The following is a 12,827-nucleotide window of genomic DNA, read 5'->3' on the forward strand; positions in this document are numbered from 1 at the left end:
AGTGAGGGACAAGCTACAGCTGCCACGCCATGGGGACCATCACAGGTCTGACCGTTCACGCCAAGGAAGGTGAGCAGCCCTTTGCACCTCAGTGCCCGAGTGAGGACAACGGTCGCGGCTCGCTGAGCCCTGCCCCGACGAGGCGGCGGCGGCGCCCGCAGCCTCAACGGCTGGCGAGGCGAACGGCACGCGGTGCCGGCGCCAGCACGCATGCGCATCCAGGGGGCGGTGCCGGCCCTTCGCCTCCCGTCCTGCCCCGGAAGTGGCGCAGCGCGGTCCCGTTCCGAGGTCGCGGCGCCAAGACGCGGTTTCGATTCTCGGCCGCAGCGCGCTCTCGAGCCGCGCGCTCTGCTCCCTTCCGGCTCCTCGACTTCTTCCGCTCGGCAGGAACGCAGCGCCAGACGGGGGAGCTCGCGGGTAGGCGCCAAACGCCGCCGTTGCCGCCATCGCTGCCAGACGTTTTCCGTCTCCTCGGCTTCCCAACATGGCAGCGGCGGGCGGCAGCCGCGGGGCCCGCAAGCTGATGCATTTGTCTCCACGCGGAGGCGGGGATCGCACCGTCTTTCTCTTCGACCGGCGCCGGGAGCAGGCGGATCAGGACGAGAAAGTGCTCAGCTACGGCAAGAACAACTACCGCGGCTTCCGCAGCGCCGTGTGCCAGGTGCAGGGCGGCGGGGGGAGGGGGGTAACGGAACGCGTCGTAACTCGTCGCCCCGCGCGCGGCAGGGACAGGTGCGGGCGCCCCGGCCGCCGTCGCCGTTATCGCCACGGGGAGGGCCGAGGAGAGCCGGGGAGGGAGCCCGTGCCGCGGTCCCGCGCGCAGCCCCCAGGCCCGCTCCGCCCGGCGTCGAGCGGAGGGGCGGCCTCGCCGTTGGGTGGCGGCGGCGGCAACCGCACGGCGGCGCCCCCGCGCGGGGAACCGTTGAGCGGCAGTTCCGAGCGCCGCGGCGGGTGGGAGCGTGGCTCGTTGTGCTGTCCAAGGTGGCGGCGGCGAGCGCCGCCTGCTGGTTGCGCGGGACTCTGCCTCGCGCTGCGTTCGGCCCTCTTTCGTTTTGCGAAGCAGCGGCTCGCTCTGCCTTCCGGCTCCGCCTAGGTGGAGATCTGCGTCCGCGCGTTGAGTTCGGAGTGCCGGCAGCGGCTGCTGCTGCTGCCCGTTTTCTGTCTCCGTGCTCTTCGCTGAGGGTGTTATCGCGGCTGCTCCGAAAGTAATGCCTCCTATTTCACGATGTTGGCAGTAGAGGCTGAACCTTCCCACCAGTATTCCGTTGCATGTTGTTGCCGAGTGACAGATGGCAGCACAGGGGCAGTCTGACAGAATAGCAACTTGCATGAAAGCACGCGCAAAGGTGTGTCAATGAATTTTCTCCATGTGGAAAAAGAGGCATTCATTGACATTTGCTGGACATAGAGACTAGCCAGTGGCTGTGAGCACTGTGAAGCAGTGGGTGGTACGTTTTAGCAGTGGCAACAGTGACAGTGGATCACCTGCACTGGTGCAGATAACTGCAAACGTGGCGTGCAGGCTTTTCTTCAAATTTTCTGAAAATGCATAACTAATGGTGGTGACTGTGTTGAAAAACACTGGTTTGTAGCTGGCAATATGCTCTGTCTTCTGTAATAATGTTATTGTGCTCTTTGTGTCTATTGCATTTTCCATGGAAATAAATGGGAGGTATTATTTTTGGAGTGACCTCTGTATGTGCCATAAACTTATTGAACAGTCCTTTACACTGTGAAGCAAACGGAAGCATCAGCTGTAAATTTTGCGCTGATTTGTTCTACTGAAATGCTTGAGTTTAGTTCCTTTATGCAGCGCAATTAGCACCTTGTTCATTAGGCTGTATATTTCTGAAGAAAAGTGCTTGGTTTGTCCTGCATCTGGGCAGCACTTTGGCTGGAACTGTGGGTGCTTAGAGTCAGCAAAAATTCCTTCCCACACCGACCTCTCTTTGGGTGGCTCTAGTAGTAAGTCTTGTTTTGAGATGCTAATTCTTCACAATAGTAGAGCTGATGCTTTGAAATATCTTGTGCGTTGTTGCCTTAGGGAAAGAGCTTCTGTAGCAGTGCCCCTGGGAATTGTGTCCGAGCTGCCTCCATTGCAGCTAATTTCTCTCTGGTGACCCTAATTTCTCTGTGGTGACCCTTTATACCTCGGAGCTTTCATTGTGCGCCTTGTGGACGTCTGGCTTCGAATGCACCTCTGTGTGTCTGGGTGGATTGTTTGATGGAGCCGGTAAATACTGATGGGGGGGAAGCTGCCAGACTTGATGTGTCCAGGAAGACTGAGATGTGATGTGTAGCACATTGACAATGGGCAGGTCTGTTGTTAGGCTTCTGGAAGAGCGCTCTGGCATCTCAGTGCCTCTGGTGGTTTTGCATGTTGGGTTTTTCCATGTGTACTACTCAAAAGTGAAGCATTTCTGGCATCTTGTAAGTAATAAGTTCAAGAAGAGACATCCTTTTGATAAACTTTGAATTTAGATAAGAAAAAGAATGTTGTGTTTTTTTTATTCCAACTAAAGCTAGTAGAGACCATCTGAGTGCAATATTAGTCGTATGCAGTGTATCTAGCAATGTTCATTCCTATGTTTATCCTGTCTGATGGCTCAGGCTTAGTGCAGGCTTGTCTGTGGGTATACTTTCATATGCAGTTTGTCATGAGACTGAGTTGCTGTGCTGTCACAGTTGCAGCAAGGGTGGCCATGCATCTGCAAACTGGCTGTGAGAATGGTACTGCTTGGCAAAGATGCTGTATATAAGTTAAGCTGTTGGAACTAATTCTGCTGGAAAAATGTTTATACAGCATGAGAAAATAGGTATCAGGTCACGTGGGAGTTGAAGGAGATGGTAAATATTGAAAGGGTATTAAGTATGATTGCTATCTTTGATCCCAAATTCTGTAGCTAAGTAACTGGTGGTTCAGACAGAAGAATCAGCTGCTAAGAGATGGGTTTAGGCATGTATTCATTTCCTCAGATTATTGTCATGGAAAGTATTGTTTATTATTAAAATATTCATTATTCAGTTTTGAAGCTAATATTTGTTTTTGTTTTGAATCATATTTTTGTCACCAAAGGAATTTTGTTACTGCCCCCTAACAATATCTTAATGCACGACAATGTGGTTGGATGTGGCTTTATATGCATACAAATTCATCTTTCCTTTTGAGAGAGGAGTGTATATAGTATTCATTATTCTTCCTTCCAGTGATCCTAAAGCCGAATTCCACTAATTTAAAATTTTCTGTAAGCTTGACTCTTGAGTTCAGTACTGTTGAATTTATGTGGAGTATTCCATAGAATTTCAGTCCCCAGAACAACAAAAGTTTGAGATAAGTGAATGAAATAGGAAATTTTCACTTCTTTGCACACCAGCATTGCTTGCACACTTTCTTGTATTTTGTTATAACTATCCTTCACCATTTATCCTGACATTTAGAGGAATGGAGTCAGGAAAGCCAAGGCCCAGCTTGAAACAAACTTGGCAAGGAATACCAGCAAGAACAAGAAAGGTTTTTACAGGTACCTCAACCAGAAAACAAAGATCCAGTAGGACTCGCAGCCTCTAGTGACTGACATAGGCAAACTGGTAACAACAGAAAAGGAGAAGACTGAGGTACTTCTTTGCCTTGGTCTTTTCTGTTAACTGCTAATTGCACAGCCCTCAAGTGTTCAATTTGGTAGGAGAGGATTGATGAAGAAGCATCCTTTGCGCTGTAAGCATGGATGAGGTTTGTGACTGTCCGAGGAACTTGAGCATCCACAAGTCTACAGATCTCAATAAGATGCATCCCAGAGTCCTGAGGGAATTGGCTGGTGTGGTTGCCAAGGCACACTCAGTGATATTTGAAAGGTCATGGCAATGAGGTGAAGTCCCTGGTGATGGAAAAAAGGCAACGTCACTTCCATTTTTAAGAAGGGCAAAGAGGAACTACCCTGGGAACTGACAACCTGTCAGGGTCACCTCTGTGCCAGGAAAGATGATGAAGCAGATGCTCCAGGAATCTATGCTGAGGCATGTAGAAGGCACAATGGAAATATTGGAGAACAAGCGTGGCTTCACCAAGGGCAAATCCAGCTTGATCAATTTATTGGCCTTCTATGATGGTGTCACTGCATCGTTGGACAAGGGAAGAGCCACCAGTGTCATTTATCTGGACTGCAATAAGGCAGAGAGAGATGTGGAGAGATGTGGATTTGATGTGTGGAATGTACGATGGATGAAGAACTGGCTGCAGAATCTAGTCCAGAGAGTGGTGGTCAATGGCTCAATATCTCGAAATCTGGAAATCAGTGACGAGTGGCATCTCCCAGGAGTTGGTACTGGGACCAACTCCAACTTTAATATCTTCATCGGTGGTGACACTGAGTTGTGTAGTGCAGTTGACACACCAGAGGGATGACATGTGATCCGGAGTGTCCTTGACAGGTTTGAGTAGTGGGCCCAGGTGAACCTCCTGAGATTCAACAAATCCAAATCTTGCACTCGGTTTGGAGCAACATCCACTACCAATACAAACTGGGGGATGAAAGGATTGAGTGCAGCCCTGCCGTGAAAGACCTCTTGGTACTGGTGAATGAAAAGCTGGACAGGAATGATCCCTCACAGACCAGAAAGCCAACCATGTCCTGGGCTATATCAAAAGAATTGTGGCCAGCAGGGTGAGGGAGATGATCCTGCCCCTCTGCTCTGTGCTGATGAGCCCTCAGTTGGGGTACTGCATCCAGACACGGAGTCCTCAGTACAGGAGAGACATGAACCTGTTGGTGTGTGTCCAGAGGAGGGCCACAAAAATGATGCAGTGGATGGAACACCTTTGCTATGAGGACAGGCTGAGAGAGCTGTGGCTGTTCTGCCTGGAGAAGAGAAGACTGTGGTGATGTGATAGGGACCTGTGAATATCTAAAGGGGAGCTACAGGAATGAAGGGGATGCTTTAGCAGGGTCTGTAGTGATAGAGCAAGGGAAAATGGTTTCAAGCTCAAAGAGGGTAATTTAGGTTAGATATAAGAAAGAAGGTTTTTTTACAGTAAGGGTGGTGAGGCAGTGGAACAGTTTACCCAGGTGTGTGTTTGGTGCCTCATCCCTGGAGCCTTTCAAGGCAAGGCTGAACCAGACTGTGGGCAACCTGTCTAACTGTGGTGTCCCTGTTCATTGCAGGGGAGTTGGACTATATGACCTTTAAAGGGCCCTTCTAACTCTAAGAATTCTGGGATTCTATCATTGGAAGATACTTACCTCTACTGAGGGGCTTGGATTGTTGTATGTCTCTTTTCAGCTGAAGTTCTCTGGCTCGAATTGCTAGGAGCACCTTGTTTTAATGCTGAGCTAGTAGGGATCCTTCCAGGTTCTTTTCAAGGTCACACTGTTTGTTTTTAAGTAGAGAGACCTGCGTTGAAAACTCCATAAAAGTTTTGCATCATACTAAACGATGTTTGAAATGAAGTATGAGACTGAAGAGAACTATTGGCACTGAATTTAGTATTAGCACTTAGATATGGATGGAAGGCGTTTATAATTGAGTCTTTAATTCTTTTGACACTTTTCATTGCTATTGAGATCTTGTGGTTTGAAGAAATGTGTGTGTGCGTAGAAGGTAAATATCTGTAATTTAAGGAAATACTTAAAATTCAGTCATCCCAATAAAACAAAATAATTTTGTTTTAAATTTTTGTTAAGTCTTTTGTTGAGCTTCTCATTGTATCCTTCCATTCTGCCTTTTTCCAGTTAACTAAGACAAATTCCAGTGTGTCAGTATGCTGGTCGGCAAAAATGATGTTCATTGAAAGGGAGAAACACAGCTGTAGTATGGGGAACTCAAGAAAGAAGTGTTATTTTTTTTGTGAATACTTGCTTGCCAATGCTTAATGGATAATGTTTAATGACATAATTTGTGATGAATGAATGCGTATCACTAGAGGGCAACTCTTACATCTTTTAATGTGCTGTTTTGGTACCATACTAAAATGCTGTTTTGATAAATTTGCACAGTATGAGTGCTTAATTCTTAATAATGAGATCAATCCACCTTCCAATTATTGTAATTTTGTATTATAAAGCCTATGTTGTGTTATTTATCAAGGAACTGAAACACACTGTTTAAACTTGCTGTACATACACAAAACCTAAGGCAGGTGCGTAAGTCTGAGCAGTACTTAAGTTTTTCCAAGAGAATTGCCATGTTGTATCTCAGGCTTTGCTGAAGTGCTTATGTGTAGCATCTTTGGTTTTGTTGCGGACTTTGCAGTAGGAAGAGGATACAATTTGCATAACCGTGCACTTGGGTACTATGTTATGATATGTACTACATTAGTAAATGAGTGAGTGCATTGACTGATTTCTAATAGCATGTGGTTTTTAAGTTCCTGCTCAGATTTGAACAGTGGTGATACATGGATCTTCATTCCCTGAGTATTATTTATCCAGGTGCAGCTTTTTGCATGCCCACAAGTACTTTCAGTTTTGAAGAGTGGCTTCCAAATTCTTGCTTGTTATCTCTAACAAATGATGACATACTGTATGTTTTCATGACAGTAGCTGTACAGAGTCAATGGCAAAACTGTGGTATCTGTGTTCTTCAGCATTTGTGGTTTTGGTTTTAGACAGAATGACTTGTTGATTTTCCAGTGAAAGTTTGTATGGATACTGAACAAGTCTACTGACAGCATGTTCTTTGCATGAACTTTAGAGCCCTAGGCTTAGATCCTACAAATCTTGGAAAGATCTACAGGTAAACTTCCTCTTATGGACAAGATTTCATAGAACTACATGTGTGGTTTCTATAGAACGCTTCTGCTATGAAGTCACCTTCTGTTGTTGTTTTCTTGTTGTGATGGTATTTTTTTCCAATATAATTCTGATGATATTTTAATTGAAGATATTGCATAAAAAAGTTATAATAAAATTCAATGATGAAATATATAATGAGATACTTAATGTTTCTCTTGCACCACCTTTTTGTAAATATTTGTGTCAACTGAACTTCTGGAAGTAGAGAAATGTAAAAGTGATACAGAGGATGAGACACACCAAGTTCTCCTGTTTTATCTTGTTCAATTTAGTCTTTAGTTTGAGGTGATTGTCAGTAAAGAATGGTTGGAGAATGTTTCAGAACAATGACCTTCACTACTGTCTGTTTTTTTGTTTGTTTTTGTTTTGTAAATAGGTTGCCTGTAGGGAATATGTGTATCTGTGCAGTGGCTACTGGATATTCCTCTGTAATGTACAATTCTCTGAGCTTTGAGAAATGCTGATAAATTATTTCCATCTGTTTCAGATGTGTGTGTTTTTGTAGAGACTGTTGGTATCAAAAGATGTTCTTTATTTTTGTTGTGACATTAATCGTATCCAGATGAGCTTGCCTTAAAGTGCTTATTATATGTGCTCTGCTACCATGGGTGCTAAATTCTAGATCCGTCCGTGCAAACAGATCCCTAGCAGACTATTAGGCATCAACTGAGTGATCCAACAGAGGAATGGAAGTATTTATCTGATTAGCACTCTTTGGAGCTATTATTTATGGTTGTTCCCAATCACTTCTAGCAAGATCTTAGTTTCTATATCAGCTGTTTATATCTTGCTATGAATGACCTCAATATTTTTCAGTCATAAGAATAATTGAAAGATATAATACAAAAATCTCAAGATCCAGTAGGTAGTAGTGAAAAATAGTTGTTTAGTTGTTGGTTTCGTTTCGTTTTGTTGAAAATCTGTGATTTCAGAATAAAATCCTTTGTAGTTTTGTCCGCTTGTTGATCTAACAGATTTCTTTCAATAATAAAGCAGGATGACTAAGTGATAAATGCATTCTGAGAATGTTTACTGTAGGAGGAGAGAGAACATTTTAAAGGTGTTGAAGTTACTTATTAGAAACAACATTTTGAGATGGAAAGTCTGGGTTGTAAGGGGTTAAATATCTTCTGTAAAGATACTGTACTCTATGGTTTGCTATTTTGTGTCTGTGTATGCATAGAGTTGGGCTAACCAGAAGTTAAGGCGTGTTATTGAGTGTATTCTCCAAGTGCCTTGAACATTAACAGGCATGGGCGTGCGCCACCCACCTCTGTAGGAAGCTCCCTAGGGAGCCTCTTCAGGGCCTGACCCCTCTTGGGAAAAAGAAACATTTCCCAGTGCCCAGTCTGACCCTCTCCTGGCAGCTCTGTGCCATTCCCTGTCCTGCCATTGGCTCCCAGGAGCAGAGCCCAGCACCTCCCTCTGCCTCCCCTCCTCTGGGAGCTGTAGAGAGCAGTGTGGTCGCCTCTTGACTTCTCCAGACAAGGCAGCTCGATATCCTTGACCATCTGTTTTGTTGCCTTCCTCTGGGTACTTTCACAAGGACTGTATTATCTGTCTTATACTGAGCACAGTATTCAAGGTGAGACCACACCATCACTAAATACAGCAGGAGAATCACTCTTCTGACCAGCTGGCTGTGCTGCAGCCCATAATTTATTTCACCCTATTAGCTGTTGGGCACACTTCTGCTCACACTGAGCTGCAGACACGAACACCCCCAGGTCACTTCTTGCTGAGCTGTTCTTTAGTGAGACAGTTTGAAAAGATGACACTCAGTATTCTATACTTCTTCCAGCGTTAGATATAACTGCTAGAAGCAGATCAATGATTGTGTATCTTTATGTGCTATTTCTCCTTCAGTGATCAAGTCTATCCATGTTACTCCAAGATATGATGCTATACACACAAAATTGAACATTTCATTGTTTAGCATCATTTCCAAAGCAAACAGCAAATACAGAGGCAAAATCTGTAACAGTGTTCTGGAAGGTTGGGACCACATTCATTAGGGTTTCTCTCTGCTGCTTATCCATGTTCCTTATTGGTTTTCTTCTGCTCTTGTACAGGTCAAGCCCTGGGAGGCTGGGAGGGAGAAGTTCCCTACTCTGACATGGGTGCTTTGTGAGTCACTTGAAAATGGCTGAGCACCCTAACAGTACTGACAGTAACCAGCTAGTATATTTGAAGTTTAATGGATGTGGTTGAGTTGCATCAGAAAAGCAGAAAGTCAGAAAGTCTTGTCCAACTTTATAGGTACATTAATCACAGTGTGGTCCCCACACTGACACAAAGAATAACTAAATAAAGTATATGGTTAAAGTCCAAGGGCTGCTCCAAAGGTAGTTCCTCCTATTTTATGATGTTGGTGATATGGCAGTAGAGATTGAGCCTTCCCACTAGTCCGTTACCTGTTGTGTGACAGATGGCAGCAGAGGGGCAGTCTGACAGAATGGCATCTGACATGGAAGTGTATATGAAGCAAAGGTGTGCCACTGAATTCCTCTGTGCAGATAAAATTGCACCCATTGACATTCATTGTCACTTGCTGAGTGTTTATGGAGACCAAATAGTGATTGTGAGCACTGTGAGGCAGTGGGTGGTGTGTTTCAGCAGTGGTGATAGCGATATGGAAGAGATGCTGCGTTCCAGATGGCCATGCACAGCTGTCATGGAACGAAGAGTCATCTTAGCTCACCTTTGTGAATCTGCAGATTACAATCAGGGAACTGTGACAGAGCTGAAGATTGGTTTCAGTACATTGCAAACAATGTTGGCAGTGTTGGAAAATAGCAGAGTTTGTGCTAGGTGGTTCCCATGCATACTCACACAGGAACAGAAAGAGCGCCGTATGCAAGTTTGTCAGGTTGTATTGAGCCAGAATAAGACTGAAGGTGACAGTTTCTTGGATTGCACCATTACTGGTGACAAGACGTGGTGTCATCACTGCAAGCTGAAGTTAAAACAGCAATCCATGGAGTGGTGGCATGTCAATTCCCTGTTGGCAAAAAAAAGTTCAAGACACAGCTCTCAGTGGGTACTGTGATGTGCACTGCCTTTTGGGATGGGAAAGGAGGTGATCCTTCTGAATTTCCTGTAACCCAGGCAAACAGTGAACTCTGACTGCTCCATTGTGATGCTGACTAAGCTGGATGCTCAAAAACTTTCAGAGTCAGTTCACAGAAGAAGAACCCCTTTCTTTTGCAACGTGATAATGCCAGGCTCCATACCAGTTTGAAGAATGTGGAGTATATTGCCAGTCTTGACTGGACAGTCCTTCCACACCCACTGTGTAGTCCAGATTTGGCTCCTGACTTGCATCTCTTCAGACTAATGAGAGATGGACTATGTGGGCAACATTTACCCAGCGATGACACCATCATAGCAACTGTGAAGCAGTGGGTCACCTCCACTAGTGCAGATTTTTTACAAGCGTGTGTTTTGCTCTTATTGGAGGAAGTGGTTATATATGTATACCCTTATGAAGATTGAGATGGCAAATGAGGCTAAATGCTGTCTGATGATTTATTATAAATGCTAAGCAACTAATGATTGCAGGGAAGATGGGGAAGTTAGCTGTAGTAAAGAGAGAAATCCTGGAGTGCAGTTTACAAAGCTGGAATAGTTACCACCAGGAATGCAGAGATGTCTCATTCCACAGGGAAGCAAGTTGGTCAGTGATGTCTCATTGACCTGCTTGACTGCAGTTCAGTGGAGGGGTTATCCTCCTCTACCTTGAAATTCTTTGGGTTTTTATCCTCTTTGTAGTGTCCTGTTGGTTACCAGGGGCAGCAGTTGATTGTCGGGGCACTTCTGTTTGATTTGTCAGGGCTTCCTTTAGTTGTCAGGGGCATTTATGTTTTGTTTGTCAGGGGCAACGGCATGTTCATAGTACATGACCCTCCATTGGGTAATCGGCAGTTGATGCGATTGTGGTGTGGTGGGCTCCTAGATATGCCCATATGCCCACGCATCTCGAGTACTGTGTCCAGTTTTGGGCCCCTCACTGCAAGAAAGATATTGAGGCCCTGGAACGTGTTCAAAGGAGGGCAACAAAGCTGGTGAGGGGTCTGGAACACAGGCCATATGAGGAGAGGCTGAAGGAGCTGGGAATGTTCAGCCTGGAGAAGAGGAGGCTCAGGGGAGACCTCATTGCTCTCTATAACTTCCTGAAGGGAGGTTGTAGTGAGCTGGGGGTCGGCCTCTTCTCTCGTGTCATTAGTGATAGGACCAGAGGGAATGGCTTCAAGCTACGGCAGGGGAGATTCAGGCTGGACATGAGGAAGTATTACTTTTCAGAAAGGGTGGTCAGGCACTGGAATGGACTGCCCAGGGAGGTGGTAGAGTCACCGAGCCTGGGGGTGTTCAAGGAAAGGCTGGATGTTGTGTTGAGGGACATGGTTTAGTGGGAGCTATTGGGAATAGGTGAACGGTTGGACTGGATGATCTCTTAGGTATTTTCCAACCTTGGTGATTCTATGATTCTATGATTCTATGATTGACTGCATGGTGGTTCTCTCCTCCAAGACAATTCCCATAAGTCAGCTTGAATGGCCAAAAGGAGCAACAGCCAAGAATGGTTTCTCCTGGTCGCCCAGCCTTGTATGCTTCTCTTATTACTGTGCTCATGGTAAGTATTGACCCCAAAAGTTTGTTGAGCAGGCTGTGTCTCAGATGAGTGCCACTGAACAAGCCTGGAGTCAAAAATTGTTCCAGATTCTTACAGCATGGCGGGCAGGTTCTTGTTTTTCGCTGATGAAAATGGTGGTGCCAGTGATGATGAGTACTGTTTTGCAACTGAGAATTTCCTCCATCAAACAGTGTTATTGTGTTCCTTGTGTATGTTATACTTCCCGTGGAAATAAATATGAGGCATTATTTTCAGAGCAACCAATATAGATTCTCACCAGCAAAAGCTTTTAGTATTTTCAGATAATTTTCACACGAGCTTCAGCCATGTCTCCTCTTGTACATCTCTTCTGCTGCTTCTGGTGTCTTCTCTTTTTGTTCTCCAATTTGTTTGAGCAGAAGCACCATGTGCTCTTTTGAGTGTTTCAAGTGTTGGTGCACAGTGGGTTGTTCTCATCTGTTTGAGAGCCATCTTTTATGGGCTGTGGCTGATTCAGGGCAGTTCATGATCCTCTCCCACACTGATCACCTCTGTAGCACTCTGCCATATGCACTTATACACCCTCAGGTGTAGTTAGTATCTGTTGCTCAGCAGGTAGGTTAAATGGCTCCTAGTAAACTGCTGTAGTTGTTTTTCTAGCCAATTCCTTGCAATTTTCTCTACGTTTTAGAGTAGATATTGGGACAGTTTGACTAAGGACCACAGTGAAGTATTTTGGTTACTTTGCTGACCAAGGACCACAGTTGAAGTATTTTGGTAACTTTGCTGATGGATGCTAACTGTATTTTTAATCACATGGTTAACAACTAGAGAAAAGATAATTGGAAGACAAAAAGCAAACCTACTTGATGCAACTTTAAGCAGCAGTTTGGGCACTGAGGGTAGGAAAAAAGAGCAGTAGGAAATGGTGATAGTAAATTGCCGCATGTAATGCGAGAACTTCAGAGAAAGATCAAGCTAAGAGAAAGCTCTTGTAGGTATTGTGACCACTGTATTTGGAGGTTGATAGAGTTAAACAAGAAGAGTTGGCTTTCACCAGAGCTTGATTCTCAAGGATTTGGAAAGGCAGTAAAAATACAGATATTTGATATCTTATTTTTATAGAGAGATTAATGCCAAGATGCAGAGATTAGGGCATGTAGAGCCATGTGTGTAGAGGTATGTGGAAAACAGAATAAAAAGTACAGAGCAGCAGAAACATAGTCACAAGTTGGAGACTGCAGAGGCAAATTAGTTAGCTTTAGAAAAACATACTGGAATGTTTTAGTGGTAAATAATTTTCTAAAAGCAATCTTAGATTTTCACATGTGATAAAATTGGAGAACAATATTTTCATGTGTAACTGAGTATAGTGTTTGGTTTAATACCTTAAGAGTACAGTTAAATGTGGGCCATCTGGATATTTA

General features: G+C 44.8%; 1 protein-coding gene across 2 annotated transcripts in view; it reads left to right on the plus strand.

The window, feature by feature from the left end:
* The first annotated feature begins 262 nt into the window (after positions 1-262).
* SMCHD1 (structural maintenance of chromosomes flexible hinge domain containing 1) overlaps positions 263-12,827 on the plus strand; it is a 78,271-nt gene continuing 65,706 nt past the window's right edge. For both annotated transcript variants that reach the window (XM_048939745.1, XM_048939746.1), the window contains exon 1: positions 263-661. In XM_048939745.1, coding sequence (XP_048795702.1) covers positions 485-661 — 177 coding nt within the window. In that variant the 5' untranslated portion in view covers positions 263-484. The remainder of the gene's footprint in view (positions 662-12,827) is intronic.

Source organism: Lagopus muta, chromosome 3, assembly GCF_023343835.1.
Source record: "Lagopus muta isolate bLagMut1 chromosome 3, bLagMut1 primary, whole genome shotgun sequence".
NCBI classification, from domain to species: domain Eukaryota; kingdom Metazoa; phylum Chordata; class Aves; order Galliformes; family Phasianidae; genus Lagopus; species Lagopus muta.